This window comes from Manis javanica, chromosome 9 (genome assembly GCF_040802235.1).
Source record: "Manis javanica isolate MJ-LG chromosome 9, MJ_LKY, whole genome shotgun sequence".
Classification (NCBI taxonomy): domain Eukaryota; kingdom Metazoa; phylum Chordata; class Mammalia; order Pholidota; family Manidae; genus Manis; species Manis javanica.
In genome coordinates, this window is record NC_133164.1 from 125,185,083 (window position 1) to 125,201,791 (window position 16,709).

Genomic DNA, 16,709 nt, shown 5'->3' on the forward strand with positions numbered 1-16,709 from the left:
TCTCACCTACACAAGATGCTTTAGCCAGGCACACTAAAAATAACTCCAGGCAGTGTGAAAACAGAGTTCTCATGAGATGTGCAGCTTCACCAGACCATCATGCACTTTGCGGTGCTTCTTTGACCTGCAGGTCCCGACAGCACCCTCTGCATGCGGCCTCCTAGCACGCTCACTAGCTCATTGACAAGCACTTGCTGTTTGTGAGCGATGGAATCACCTGGCTCCATGGAGGTCCCCAGCTTCTTGGTCACCTCCCGCCATTTCTTCCGAATGCAAACTTGACCCTGGCGCATTTAGACTGAGAATATCCCCACTGTTTTGACCTCGCACAGGCTTTTCAATCTGCCCAGAAGCCCTCTGACCCTCATTCCTGGCACTTCTCTTCACAAAAGCCTTCCTGGGCCCTCTAGCTCCCAGAGCACAGTCACTTCAGTGGTCACTGCTTTCTTGGGTAGGATGTGGGGCTGCAGGTCCCTTGAGGGGAGAGTCATGACCTGGCCTTGTGTTCCCAGGACTTGGCAGTGCCAGGCACGCAGCAGGAGCCCATAACTGAGGTAAGCTGTACTGCCCAACCTGTGGCTGCTCAGTGGTGGGGGTGCTAAGCAGAGGGGCAGATGCACAGACTGGGGTGATCCTATTAATACATTGTGTTAGCTGGACAAGTAAGTTAGTAGCTGGTAATTCTGTGATCGTTATGAATGATGACCTGGGAGCTGCATCTGTAGTGAAGGGCTCTGTATTTTATGGCACAAAGTTATGGCTGGCTGACCTAGGTACCAGGTCAGTCATCCAGGTCAAAGGGAAAGAAGCAAGGACCTGACATTGGGAAGGTTCCAGAGGCCAGGCCACCTCTCCAGAATACCTGTGCCAACACCTGTGGCACCCATTCCCAACAAGAGCCAGGAAAGCTGTAACTTAACCCCTTGCCTACCAAAGGCCCAAAGGTGCTGTCACATCTCATTCTGCCAGCCTTCAGCGACGTTTAATAAACTACACCAGATTGAACTCCATAGTATCCAACGCTGCAGGTCCCTCCCAAACCACACACCTACTGTGGGGGACACTGTACAGTCTGCTGGTCCATGGCATGGCAGGCCTGTCACCTGCTGACTCCCCAGAGCACACACCTCGAGGACCTTGTGGGCCCTCATCAGCTGCAGATGAAGCGGGCTCTCTGGGAAGCCTTCCAAGGGTCGCTGCCCACAGCAGCCCCTCTGCCAGGGCACAGAGACTCTGCTTCAGCTTCTCCATCCTCCTCCCTCAACCCGGGCAGGACCAGGACATCTTGGGGCTCTACTGTGCAGCCCCCTGCCCCATAGAAACCTGCCTCCAGGAGGCTCCAGTTTGCTTGAAGAGGGTGAGAGACTTAGTAGATCCAGGGAGGCCGGTTTGCAGGCCTGCAACATCAAGTGGGCACCAGGGCTTCCTGCCACTGGGGGATTGGGGTGCAGGGCCTCCCCCTTCCAGAGGGCTGAAGAACCCCTCCCTTCTAAAAACAGGTGATGGTACATAACCCTAACCCACCCTGGACACAGAAACACCCCTGTTACGTTATCTGAGGCCTGTGCTGCTCTTCGTTAGAAAAGATTGGTTTTAAAGAGAAATCCTGTTAACACAGGAGGTCTGACAGCCAATCACTTGGCTCAGGATTATCAGTTTAATGGTGAAAAGAAAGCTCCAGACTGTGCCCTGGCCTTACTGCCCATCAAACTAGAAATCCTTGAGCTCATCCTACAGAAAAATGACTTAAATAAATGCATTAATCATTGCACAACAAGCCATTCTGACATGACGTAAAAGAAACAAGATGTCCAGATTCGGCCACATGGTAGAACAAACTACTTCAGCAGGTGCATCCTGCTGTAGGCCACGGCTGCTACTTTGAAGTTTCAGCAACACAGATGCTCAGATTCTGCAGGTCCACACCTCCACCCAGCGAGGCTAGGCTGACAAGAGCACCCTGAACTCAGGACATAGAAAACCAGGTGGTTAGAGCAGGCCAACTGGCTGATAGGGCAGACTGGAACCCTGCTAGGTCCCCGTCGAGGTCCCAGGTGCACGGGGTCCATGGTGGGTCAAGCTGAGTGCTGTTCTTGCAGGAGGGCAGCCCCCACCCCACCTCACAGGGCCAGACCCTCCCTGGCCTTCATTGAAGCATTCAGAAGGATAAATTCAAAGCTCGTGAGCTCCCATGCCACACAAGGACAGTCTTCAAAGACATGTCTTAAATAGATCCAGTTCAAATGCATTCTAATGCCCTGCTAAAGAGAAGTCCACTGGAGATATATATATTTTAATCAAAATATGCCTTTTAACCCAGCAAGGACATTTGTACTAATTTACCTTCAAGAGAGATCCTGACACACACAGCAGTTTACAATAATGAAAAATTTGAACAATGTAAATAAATATAATAAAGGACTCGTTACAGTTTGTTACATTCATACAACTGATGTGCCCATTGAAAGGGTGGTGTTTTATCTATATATACCTACAAAAAGTAAAAAATATAGTGCTAGGCTAAAATAATCTCTATAGTATGTGTATTATGACCCTGTTTATGTAAAACTATGTCCAACTGACCGTGTCTATATGAGGGGTCTGGAAGGAGCTCACCAAAATGCTAACAGTGGCCACCTTGGTGGTGAGGGTGGGCAGGAGTGGAGTTATTTCCCTGTTTGAAGTTTCTTTTATAAACGTGTAATAAACAGAGAGACTTTTTAAAAACAAAAAGTTTTTACAAACAGTTTAATGACATAGGATATGTTTAGGATATGTAAGGTTTTTAAAAAGCAAGAATACAAATTATAAATATACTATGGGCTCAACTATACAAAGGTATATATGACTGGAAAAATAACAGAAGACTAGAATCCAGTTCCATCAGTGTGGGCACCAGGTTCACAGCAAGGTGTCCTGCCTGGCCTGGGCCTGGTCACCGCCTCCTCCCCCACCCCACTGGCTCTCAGGGAGGGAAGAAGCAAACCCAGAGACACAGGTGGGGCAGCGCCCCCAGCCCCAGCAGGGCTGCCGAGGCCCCACTGGTTCCCATGGCGGCCGGGTACGACAGCCAGCTTTCCGGGGACAAGCCCCGAGTTCTTCCGGGCAGTGGGTGGCTCTGCTTTGCTTTCCTTTTAATGAGCTACATCAGCACATTCTCTCTTCCATCCACTCCCACTCCAGGGCCGAATGTGGCCTTTGGGCATTTTGTTTTCTGCATGTTCCCACAGCAGAGCAGTGGGAGAGATTTTGCCCTTTTTAATAATTAAAAAAAAATTCTCTGAACATGCAAACTTACAGGAATCTGTGGCCAATAAAGAAGCAACTGTGTCTCAAGAAAAAGCTCCCACAGCACAGGGTGTTAGACCCGGGTCCTGTGTCGACCCCGTACTGTGTCTCTCCCCACCCTCAGCACATACAGCCTGCAGTCCCTGGGCAGTGTGTGAGGAAGGAGAATAATACTCTGGTTTCTCCTCAGATTGTATAAATCTTTCACCTTTTAAAACGGGGGGGATAGAGAAATTCAGCTGTGGCAGCTTAAAAAGTTGAGACACACTGTTTCCTGCTAAGCAGCAAACTCCCAACTTAAAAAGCAGAGACATCTCCTGCTACTTAGCAAAGAATCCAAGAGAAGCAATTACAAACAGAATTTATATGCCTAATACTTACAGATTCTGCCCATGTCTATAACCAAATTTTCAATGATTCTTTGTGTTTTACTATGAAGAACAGCCCTTAATCACTTTTTCTGGCAACTTATTTAAGTGAAATCACAGCGAATGCACCCCACCACCCCGTATCATTAAACTTTAGATAAATCAGAAAGTTTACAAATGTGTCTTAAGTATCTGGGAACCAAGGATAATGCCAGGATGCCAGGAACAGCTAACAAGTTACACAAAAATGTGCAATGTCTATGTTACTTTACAAGTAAAGAGTTCAGAGTACTCTAATTGGGAGTCTTTTGGTATAATGACAACAAGTGAAATTCAGTTAGAACTCCATCTCAGGTCCTGGGCTGAGGCCTGAGAAGTACACAGGACCATCTCTTGAAAGAGTAGAGGGCATTTATTTGATGTGTAAGTGGTGAAAACTTAATTGTTTGCACATCCTGTTTATTCTGTTAAAAACAGAAAGAGATACTCCGAGTATCTTTGCTAGTCTTGTCCTATATTCTCTCTGGCTAGGCCCAGCTTTCCGGAGCGCTCCTGCATCCCTGAGGAGGACAGTTGGGCACACAGCAAACAGAGGTGGTTCCTTAACACTGGCTGGGTTTGTGATCCAAACAGGCAAACAAGTCCAAGTTCTCCCACGGTGACTCCTCCACTCTGGCACCTGCTGTTCTTACTTATATAGGCAAAGTGAAAGGCATTAAGACACCTCTTATTTACCCAGGGGAAACTCTACAGCTTCTGTTGGGAGCCCAGCCCTGGATGGAGGACTGATGAAGTAAGTAAGCCAGCAGATGTGAAGGCCAAAGGGATGGTCCTCTGCCCACCATGGGCAGATGGCATCTAATGTCCTAAGGAAAACATCCCCTTACAGGGTCCCAGGAGGACAAGATCCAAGCAATTCCTGGCCTGTTACATGAGCTCCCAAATGTATGACTGAAGAGGTGCCTGAAGCAATCTGAGGATGCTTGGGAATGTCTTCTCAGAGTAACGTTCTTAGAGGGAAAACATGAAGCAAAATACACAAGATCACAAAGCACATAAATTACTTTGAAGACAATGATCAAAACCCTAAAGCAAATGTGTATAATACTTTATATACTTTCTTACTGATGCATGAAATCTGTACCATCTACTAAGATGATGCTGTAAATGATATTCAAGGCATCTGGCTACAACTAATGTGCGATATGAAAATATCTGTGATTTTTATCGGTAACAAAGCCATAGGCCATGCTAACCTTACTGTGCTGTGCCATTTACCTTCCTAATGAGTTCATGGATGGACCCCATACCAGAAGCCCCTCAGGAGCTAACAGCATGTCCTGAGCTCTGTCTTGAGTTCTCATGCTGACTATCGGGACATCAAGTGTTGTTCAGCGTGGGCCACTGAATGAAGGACAGTGTTTCCTATTACCAGGCGAAGAGCTGACTTTTTAAAATATTTGAAGAAATTAATTAGAAGTCAAAGTATCCACACATATTAAGGATGGCTGAATTTTAGAAATAAAGGGTGAAGATGAGCCTGGGTGAGCTTGCCCAGGGCCAGTACCCAGACTCAAGAGTGCGGTTGGTTTGAATCTCACACCTTTTATTTTTTAACAGCTTTATTGGAATATAAATTTATATACCACAGAGTTCATCCATTTAAAGAATATAAATTGATGGCTATTAATATATTTACAGAGTTGTGCAACCAGCACCACTTTTGAATTCCAGAATGATTCTGTCAACCAGTAAAGAAACCCTATACCTCCCAACGCCCCCTCCCTGTGGCGACCATGAATCTACCTCCTGCCTCTAAGGTTTTGCCCATTGCATACTTTTTATATACAGTGCATTTTCACTATTCACCTTAGTTATGGTCTACCAAGTCTCCATGAGCACTGAGTTATTGACCAGTGAACTCTGGTCCCAGAAGAAATACAGGTTCCTGCACGCCTGTGATCACAATATTTTCATCAACCAATCAGTATATAACTTTGTCTTACGTGTGTTTATGTTTCAAGATACTTTATTTAGTATCTATTATTGATTCACTGCATTGGACATACAGCCAAGAACATTTTCCACATAAGGCACATCACGTCCATCTTGTGCTTATGAAAACTGAACAGCACTGTGGCACTGTGCTTGGGGAACATTTTAAACAGCAAAATGACAAGGAAAAACAGGATTCTGGTAAGAGAGCAGAGCAGGAAGCACATGAACCCCTTCCCACTTGGCTGACTGTAGGGGCAGAACCCGTCTGATGGAAGTGTTTTGGAACTCTGGGGTCTGCTGAAGGCTTTTAACTTCTAAGAGAAGGCTTGGACAACAACTGTGGTCAATTTTCGTCCACTTCAGGTCTTAGCACAGGTGTAACTATATGATCCCATCCCTACCATGGTGCATGTGTGTCTGGAGAGCTTGCAGGAATTTTCATGGTGGACAAGAAGGGCCCTGTCCTCAAATGCTGGGGACGTGTGCTCTGACTGCTGCTTCTGATCATGGAGTGCGGAGGCAGGCGGCCATTGTTGTTGCCCCTCCCTCTCCAGCTTTCAAACAACCAATGGATCAAAGAAGAAATCACAAAGGAAATTGGAAAATACAGACAAATGTAAATGAAAACAAAGCTTACTAAATCTTGTGCAGAAAAAGCAGTCTAAGAAGGATGTGTATCGTTACAAATATTTGCATTAAAAACCAAGAAAGATATCAAATCAGCAACCTAAATTTACGTTAAAGAACTAAAATAATAAAAACCCAAAGCTAGCAAAAGGAAAGAAATGATAAAGAGCAGAGCAGAGATAAATGAAATGGAGACTAGAAAAACAATAGAGAAAATCTGTGAAATAAAAGTTGGTTCTTTAAAAAGATCAACAAAATCACAAACATTTAGCAGGATGGACTAAGAAAACTGAGAAGACTCAAATTACTAAAATCAGAAATGAAACTAGGAACATTACTACCATTTTTACAGAAATAAAAAGGATTACACAATACTTTGAACAACTGTGCACCAACAAATTGGGAAACCCTATATGAAATGGACACATTTTTAGAAACAGAACGTAACAAGAATAAATCACAAAGAAATAGAAAATGTGAATAGAACTATAGATAATAAAGAGATTGAATAAATAATCAAAATTCTCCCAAAACAGAAAGTCCCTGATGGATTCACTGGTGAATTCTACCAAACAGTTAAAGAATAACTCACACCAGTCCTTCTCAAACTTTCCCCAAAATTATAGAGGAAGGAACAGCCCCAACTAATTCTAGGAGGCCAGCATATCCCTGATACCAAAGGCAGACAAAGACACTACAAGGAGAGAAAACCACAGACCAGTATCCCTTATGAACATTGATGCCAAAGTCCTCAGCAAAATACTAGCAAACAGAATTCAGCAGCACATTAAAAGGATTATATACTATGACCAAGTGGGATTTATTTCTGGAATGCAAAGATGGTTCAACACACAAAAGTCAGTAGCTGTTCTATGCTGTATCAACAAAATGCAGGGGAAAAAAATCACATATCACTTCAATTAATGCAGAGAAAGCATTTGACAAAATTAAATACCCTTTCATTATAAAAACACTCAACAAAATAGGAACAGAAGGAAACTACCTCCACATTATAAAAACTATTTATGAAAAGTCTACAGCAAATATAATACTCAATGGTGAAAGACTGAAAGCTTTTCATCTAAATTAGGAAGAAAAGGATGCCCACTTTCACCACTGCTGTTAACCAGATACTGGAAGTTCTGACCAGAGCAATTAGGCAAGAAATAGAAATAAAAGTCATCCAATTGGAAAGGAAGAAGTAAAACTATCTCTGAATGCATATTATGTAATCTTTTATGAAGAAAATCCTAGATACCACAAACAAGTTGTTAGACATAATAAATGAATTCAGCAAAGCAGCATGATACAAAGTCAACACACAAAAGACAATTGCATTTCTATACATGATCAATGAACAATCTGAAAATGGCATTACAAAAACAATTCCAGTTATGATAGCATCAAACATTAATCATTTAGGAATTAACTAAGGAAATGAAAGACTTGTATGGAGATGAAAAGTTAAAAACACTACTGAAAGAAATTAAAGACATAAGTAAATATAAACACATCTCATGACAATGGACTGGAAGATTTAATATTGTCAAAATGTCTGTATTACCCAAAGCAAACTACAGATTCAGTACAATCCCTATAGAAAATCTAATGATGTTTTTTTGTGGAAATAGGAAAACCATCCTAAAATTCATGTGGAATCTCAAAGGACCCTTAATAGGCAAAACAATCTTGAAAAAGAACAAAATTGGAGGACTCATACGTCCTGATTCCAAAATCTATTACAAAGCTACAGTAATCAAAACTGTATGGTATCAGCAAAAAGACAAGATATACAGACCAACGGGATAGAATAGAGAGAGCCTGGAAATAAACCCTCACATAAACAGTCAAATGACTTTTGACAAGGATGTCAAGACCACTAAATAGGGAAAAAACAGTCTTTTTGACAGATGGTACTGGGAACACTGGACATCCACATGCAAGTGAATGAAGTTGTACACTTACTTTAAACCATATATAAAGATTAACTCAAAATGGACAAAGGACCTAAATGGAAGACATAAAGCTATAAACTCTTAGAAGAATATTTAGAAGAATATTTAGGCAATGATTTGGGAATGAGTTCTTGGATATGATGCCAAAGGCACAGAAAACAAAAGGAAAAAATGGGTAAATTGGACTTCATGAAAAATTATAAATTTTGTACATCAAAGGACACACAATGCACAGAGTAAAATGCACCCCAATTGCACACAGTGTATACCCACAGAATGGGAGAAAATGTTTACAAATGATAAAGGATTAATATCCAGAATATACAGAAAACTAGAACTCAACAACCAAAAGAACCCCATGCAAAACTGGGTAAAGGATTTGAATACCTATGTCTTCACAGAAGATACACGAGTGGCCATTAAACACATGAAAAGATGCTCAACATCACTTGTAATTAGAGAAATGTGAATCAAAGCTATAAGGAGATTCCGTGTCATGTTTATTTTGACAGCCACTATAAAAAAGAGAAAATAATAAGTGTTGTTGAGCATGTGGAGAAGCTTGGAGTCCATGTGCACTCTTGGTGGAGTGTATAAAATGGTGCAGTTACTGGGTTTAAACCAGAATGGCTGTTCCTCAAATAATTAAAAATAGAATCACCATATAACCCAGCAATTCCACTTCTGGGTATATACCCAGAAGAACTGAAAGCAGGGGCTCAAAGAGATGCTTGCACACCACATTCACAGCAGCACTACTCACCATAGCCCAAACATGGCAGCAGCCCAAGTGTCCACTGACAGACGAATGGACAAACAAATGTAGTCCCGTCCATACAATGGAATATTATTCAGCCTTAAAGATGAAGGAAATTCTGATGCCTGCTACAGCATGGGGGAGCCCGCCCGGAGGACACGAAGCCCAGTGAAATGAGCCCGTTGCACAAATACTGGATCATTCAACTTGTATGTAGTGCTTAGTCAAAATCATAAAGACAGAAAGTACAATGGTGGTTACCAGGAGCTGGAGGAGGGGAAAGTGAAGAACTGTACATTAAAAAATGGCTACAATTGAAAATTTTCTGATATATGTATTTTAACACAATAGAAAGAAAAGGCACAGAAACGTGGGAAATGTGGCATTGAAAAGACTGTGACGAGGACACTTGTTTACAGCACAGCAGCCGAGGCGAGGATGCAGGGGGTCACCTCGCCCACTCCCAGGTGGGAGCATGCCTCAGCAGTGCAGCCTGTTCCCCCTGAGTTTGTCTGCAAATAATGCCAAATGTACCCAAAAACTGGTGTTGGGGTTACAGATGCATTTCACCAAATGCACTAAGCTGGAAATCTGCACATAATGAGGACCAACTATACAGCAGCCTATAGTGTGGCCTCTGGAGACTGGCTTTTTCCGCCTCACCAGCTCTTGGAGGCACTCTGTACCCTGCACTCCTCCGGGGTTCCCTGTGCTCTGCACCCCAGTCATATCCCGTTGTGTGGATGGACCACATGTCGTTTATCCAGCCACCCATCAACAGACATTTGGCTGTTCCTACCTTTTGGCTGTCATGCATAATGCCCCAGTGAACATTCACATACAGATGTTTATGTGGAAACATTTTTTCCATATCCTAGTATTTTGTTGAGGTGTTTTTACATCTATATTCACAATGGGATGTTGGACTATAGTTTATTGTGATGTTTGTGTGTGGTTTAGGGAAAAAGGTTAATAAGTGGCAAACAAATGAATTTTCCTAGATGTAACTGGTGGTTTCTTTTGACATCTGTTAGAAGAATGCTGACTTTACACTTGCGCTAGTAACAGTTTCTTCTCGAAACATATGTTAATGTACAGAAAGCAAATGACCGAGTGGGTATGCCTGTAGTGGAAACATGAAAGTGTACTGTGGCCAACATCTCAGAACCCTTGCTACAGGGAAAGGAGACGAGACCTGAGGGTCACTTCCCAGGGTGCTCCCCTTCTGCCTCGCTGGCCATGGACCCGCCTTTCACACACTGAGCAAGTCTGCCCCACACGTGGTGGGTGTCAGTGTGGCTTCTGCTTCCTGCTGCCCCAGAAGAACAGCTCGCCCTGCCTACCCCCTGGATACAGTCTTACAGGTAGAATCCACTCAGGACATGAGAAGAGAGCTCCAGTTCTTCAATGACGGGATGGAGGGGCTGGCGTGAACGTGGAAACATTTTCCTATTTGAACCCTGATGACAAACCAACGTGGTCCCTACTCAGCTGTCTTACAGACGCGAACCTTAGGGCTCAGCTGTCACAGAGACAGTCAGAAGGTGGGGAGGTAAGGTCGAACTCATGTTCCAAGCTCCTCATTGTCACATGACAGAGAGAGGCAGACATGTTCGTGCTGACAACACAAGAGAGCTAGACGCCCCATGCCAGCTGGTTAAACTTCAGGCTAAGGTCTGAGGGCAGAGGAAGGAGAAGTAAGTAATAAAGACAGAAGGCAGGGCCCACCAGCAAGCTGCAGTGAGGCCGTCTGAACTGCCCATGGGCAGCCGCCGCGTTCCCACCCCAGACACACAAGCTGGGCCTTCCTCTGCAACATCAGCTCCAGCGAACCAGCAGTGCGGGAGCCAGATGTCACCAGCACAGCATCTTAGAGGAGAGTGCGCCTTCTCTCCTGCCTGCAATCCCTCTTCCCTCACAGTGAAACAAAGACAGGTTTCCTATTTGATGGGCAATGAAGTCTGTGTGCTCACCTGTAGCTCACCCTCCAACCCTTGTGAGCAACTGCTGTGATCTAGGGTGGTGGGGACAGAGCTGCAGGATGTAAGACACAGGGCAGATGGATGAGAAGCCAGTCTGAGAGTGCAGGTGTGACTACAGCAGAGCCAGGTTGGTACAGAGGAGCGGGGGTCCTGACGCCCAAGCAACTCTGCAGGACCCATGACATGTCAGCCTGTCCCCCAGGCCCTGTGAGGAAGAGACAGCCGTGTTGACTTCTCAGAACCATCAGCAGGACACTCAGGCCCAGCAAGGCCTGCAGATGGAAAGCTTTCTGATCTTGTGCCTGAGACCAGTCTGAAGTGAGGTCAGCAGACCTCCTGCCCATCCCCCTCTCTGCAGTCCCTCTCATCACACAAACCAGGACATTCACAGAGCCCTGCCCACCAGCTAGCACATTGAGCACTTGGCACATGTTGCCTGCTTACCCTGGGATAACTGCTGGAGTGCCATCCTGCAGAATTGAGAGGAAGGAGGGGGTGCCTGCCCTCTGGGAGAGCCCATGCCAGCTCCACACCTATGCTCTCACCAGGCTGGGTGCAGGGCTCCCACACTCTGCGGTCCTTCTGCCCAGCCCACCTGCTGCTGCGTATAGTCTCTGCTCAGGCTCCCCCCACCCTAACCCTAATCCACTTCCCCAGAGACACTACAACCTCTCTCCTTCCTCCTGTACCATGGAAGTCCACAATGGCAAGGAAGGTGAGCTGAGCTGCCCCTCCAGGGCCAGCGCTCAATATAGGCAGGAGCTGAGCCACCCCTTGGGGGCCGGTGCCCACTGTGGGCAGAAGGTCCACTCAGGGAACAAAGGACAGTCAAGACTAAGTCAATCATGAAGTACCGTTTTCCAAATGTGAGTCCTCACTGGTAGGTGGCCCTTTCCTTCAGCATGTTATTTCAAATGTTAAGTTCTCCCAACTTTAGAGATGAGAAAACAAAGCAGAATGCAGCTCCAAGAAGTGAACGGCACAAGCCCTCACCCACGTGAGTGGTTTATTTCCACCAAATGATACAGCGTAGATATGGTATTTGGAGCTAAAAGCCAACCAGAGTTGTACTTTACAGCCAATATCTTTCTCCAATCCAAAAGGACAGTAGAAAACCTACTAGAAACCTTAAGTTTAATTATTGGATTACTGGCTCATGCCTTCTTGTAACTGAACTCACTTGCTTCCAGTTAAAATGCTGAAAGTATCATTATTATTTTTCCCTCAGTATTTAAAAATCAGAAGTCAACACTTTTAAGGTAGATTATGCAGTTTAAATATTTTTAAGCCTTATCAATCAACAACTACTGTAATCCCCCACCACAGGTTAGAAAATAGAACTACAGGGGGTTCTGTAATGACAGACAAAATAGAAAGCCGTGTTTATCTGTGAGATGTGCTCAGCCTCCTGGGTACCTCGTTTCTGGATGAAGACCCTGAGTAGAGGGTTTGCGCTCGAGACTGCCTTGCAGAAGTTGTCATCATTGTTGATGGGCAGCAGGTCGCCATGCACGTCGGCGTAGCCGATGGTCACCTCTGTGTTGGCGATGTGATGAGTGTGCACGACCAGCTTATAGAAGTCCTCAAACCTCCCAGGCTTTTGACGGTCCAAGGAGAACCTCCGGAACTCAGCCCCAAACTGTTACACAAGAGAGAGGGGTAAATGCTCAGCAGGAAGAGGGCACTAGAAATAAGGTGTGGCTTGTTCACCTAGCAGACAAGTGTCCACTGTGCCTCTAAGAGGTCGGTGATAAGGTGGTCAGCAGTGTCCCTGTTCCCATGGAGCTCATGTAAGCACACCAGGGAATGGAGATAGCAGTTGGGGGGCACAGCTCACTCAACAGTGACTCACGTCCTGAGGTCAGGCAGGTGACAGAGCTCAGGCTGCAGGGAAAAGGCAATGTCAGAATTAATGGTACAAAATAGGAGTTGGTGTTTAGCGAGGGCCCTGGAGCAGAATGTGCACAAGCCTGAGGCAGAGTCAGCCACTCAGGGGCAGGAGGGGAACAAGGGCCAGCTGAAATTTCTGGACTTTTCTTAAGGGCAACAGAAAGTCCTGTCACAATTTTAATTTTAAGCAAGGAAGTGACTTGACATGATCTACATTTTAAAAGGACCAAACAGCTGTACTTCAAAGGCTCAGAAGAGGAAGCAAAATTGAAAGAAGGAAGAAACCTGGTAAAAAAAGATGCTTTACAAAACTCAGGGAGGTAGGAGCATGGGTTCTGAGACTGGCCAAAAAGACTAAGCAAGTTTTTTAAAAAAAGATGGTATTCTCTCTTCCTGCTCTGGAAACACCCAGTTTCCACCTCTTTCCCAGCAACCCCAGCACCAGCTCCAAGGGTCATGGAGACGCTGCAGGGCTCTAGGCCACCTGCCAGGAGAAGACCTCGATCACTCCCATGGGCTGAACTGTCCAGGGGTGCAAGGATGCTGCCTGTTTGTCCAGCCTGAGGTTCTGGCACAGGACTGGGTGTTGTTCCTCACTCGGTGACAGGGACCTTCATTCATCAGGCAGGACAGATTCATAGCTCTTCAATGTAACTGAAAATCACACTGGTTCCAAAGTACACAAAAATGAAATGTCTAGTGTTTATACAAACGAGTTATTACATCATTTGTATGTTATATCAACTAGGCAAGGGCAAATCAACTCAAACCACATGGGTTTGTGTGGTTCTCAAATTTGGGCAGACATCAGAATCACTTGGAGGCTCCCCAAAGTTCTGGAACTGGCTAATCTGGAATGTAGCCCATGACTCCATTTCCAACAAGTCTCTAGGAGAAGCTGAAGCTGTTGGGCTGGGGGCAGCACACAAAAACTGCTGGTTTGGGGTTTTTTTTGGAATTAAGGTATCATTGATATACAATCTTATGAAGGTTTCACATAAGCAACATTGTGGTTACAACATTCACCCATATTATCAAGTGTCCCCACAACCCCATGGCAGTCACTGTCCATCAGCGTAGTAAGATGCTGTAGACACACTACTTGTCGTCTCCATGCTATGCGGCCTTCCCCATGCTCCCCCCCTATATTCTGTGTGCTAATAATAATGCCTCTTGATCCCCTTCTTCCTCCCTCCCCACCCAACTTCCCCAAACCCTCCCTTTTGGTAACCGTAGTCCCTTCTCAGAGTTTGTGAATCTGCTGCTGTTTTGTTCCTTCAGTTTTTCTTTGTCACTATACCCCACAAATGGGTTAAATCATTTTGTACTTGTCTTTCTAGACCTGACTTATTTCACTGAGCATAATACCCTGTAGCTTCATCTATGTTGAAAAACCACTGGACTTAAGGGAGTGAGTCTCTAGACCTCAACCTCCAGGAACCAGCCTCCTGCCCCATGTCCCTTTTCAAAAGCAAAGAAAACAAGCTCCTGACCTCTCTGCACTGCCCCAGGAATAAAATCTTCAGTACAGGACAATCCAAAATACTGAACTGGGAAAAGCCACCTTTAACGAAGGCTGTCCCTCTGACCACACTGGTAAGGGAACAGGCTCAAATTCAGCATCCTCCAGAAGGGGTGAAGGGGCATGTTTTCTCCATCCCCGCTTCCAGAGGTGTCTCCCCTTGGAGCAGGGTCTGCACAGGCCGATGAGAGCGAATCCCTCCCTCCACTAGGTAAAGATAAGCATTATTCTTCTCCCCAGTATTTATTCAAGCATGCATGGTTAGCTGGCACAGGGCAAGCAAGGCAGATTCTCTCCAACACAGGCTACCCCCTGCTGCGACACGACTTTTCAAGACATGAGGGATTGAGACTTCAACAAAAGTTTATGTAATTTTTCCCCAGTGTGGTGATCCAGCCACATTATGAATGTTCACTTCAATAACACCGATCATCTTTCCAATGTCATGTGTCTCATATATGCTTCCAGAGCAATCAGTTTTTATCAGTAAATGCCTTCTTTTCATCAAATACATAAAAGAGTGTAATCAGTTATTATGAAACCAGTAAGAGTATTTCTGACTATTATCTAGAATCCTAGTTGAATATTCCTCAAACTGGACATAACACATGCTCACTTTCATCCAAGGGACCCTGGCCGCCACTCATTCCTGCCACTCCTACTAGACTCCACCACATCCTATAATTTGAGTACCCTTGAACTCCCTGGAGTTGAAGATCCAAGTATAACTTTTGACTCCCCTAAAACTTGATTACTAAAGCCTACGGCTGCCTGGTTGCCTTACTGATAACTTAAAAAGTCAATTAACACATGTTTTGTATATGTGTTACATACTGTATTCTTACAGTAAAGAAAGCTAGGTAATTTTTTCAACTTGCTGCAAATCTCTGAAAAATTTTCCAATATGTTCATTGAAAAAAATCCACACATTCAGGTAGACCCGTGCAGTTCAAATCATGTTCTTCAAAGGTGTAATGAGAAACATGTATTAAGCTCTACAATGTTTAAGTCATAACTGCATTTGCTAATTAAGGTATGTCTCAATTTGTTTCTCAGTTCTTTCAATAATTTTCTTCAAAATATGTATAAACATTTTAATTTGAAATGAAAATTAATCTAGACTTTTTCTGACAGAAAGCAAGTCTGATTTTGGTTTGATATTGGGGCTGGCTTTGTCAACCCAACTGTACGGTAAACATGCCTCGAAGTTGAATGAGCTCCACAGTTTGGCAAAAAGAGGTGTGAAATGGGAATATTAGCATTTTTTATAACTTTTAAAATTGTGGTGCAATACATACAACACAAAATTTACCATCCTAACCATTCTTAAGTGTACAGTTCAGTGGCATCAAATACATTTGCACTGCTGTGCAACCATCCTGACCGTCATCTGCCTTGTACCCATTTAACTCCCCATTCTTGTCCCCTCAAGTCCCCCTGCCACTTTCTGTCTCTATGATTTGAGAACTCTAAGTACCTCATACCAGTGGAATCATACAGTCTTGTCTTTTTTTGTGACCGGCTTATTTCACTTACCAGATATATGACTTGCAAACGTTTTCTCCCATTCTGTGGGCTGCCTTTTACTCTGTCGGTCTTGGTCCTTTTGAGGGGAAATGTTAACAGCTGTAATCAGCATGCTGGGATGAGAAGGTGGGCTTTCTGATATCTCTAACTTGCCTGCTAACTTGGGCCAGGCACCAAAATGCAAGTGTTTGTTACAACTTTCCTCAGTAAGTATTAAGCTTCTTTTGAGATTGGTAACTAGTTTACAGAGAGGAGATGACTTCACAGAACAGGACAGCTCTCTCCGAGGCATCTGTGTGTACCACAGTGAATTTGTGAATTTGTGAAGCCCTGACATGGGAACCAACATCCAATGGAGACCATGAGCATATTAGGGGTGGTGTGTCTCCAGTGAACTTAAATGTGTGCTCACAGGAGTTCCTATACCTTAATGCAGTGCTTTTCAAATGTCACATACCCATATAGAATTTTGAAAAATTACCAGTATATAAAGGATAATATATTTTTAAGTTGGCATCTAATGTTTTCATAATAAAAATAAACAGCTGTAAATGATATGATTTCCAGCATGCTCTAAGTCTACATTTCTTTTAAAAATAAACATTTTATCAGAAGGTCTTTTAAACATAGTCAACAGCACTGAAATGTCATTGTGATTTGCTTTTAATGTTTTAAACACAACCATTATGTGTTTTAAAATAGAATGAACAAGCTCTTTTATAATTATTGGAAATTCCACAAGGTTCTTTTCCTCTTTGATCTTGTTTCTGCTACACTGCTCCGAGGGGACTTAAT

At 44.1% G+C, this 16,709-nt stretch overlaps 1 protein-coding gene and 1 long non-coding RNA gene across 6 annotated transcripts in view; one reads left to right on the forward strand and one right to left on the reverse strand.

The window, feature by feature from the left end:
- Positions 1–16,709, forward strand: part of LOC118970417 (uncharacterized) — a 70,755-nt gene that overhangs the window by 34,298 nt on the left and 19,748 nt on the right. The window lies entirely within an intron of this gene.
- PARD6G (par-6 family cell polarity regulator gamma) overlaps positions 1–16,709 on the reverse strand; it is a 59,631-nt gene that overhangs the window by 22,936 nt on the left and 19,986 nt on the right. Inside the window, exon 2 of the mRNA XM_037007450.2 lies at positions 12,392–12,614. Coding sequence (XP_036863345.1) covers positions 12,392–12,614 — 223 coding nt within the window. The remainder of the gene's footprint in view (positions 1–12,391; positions 12,615–16,709) is intronic.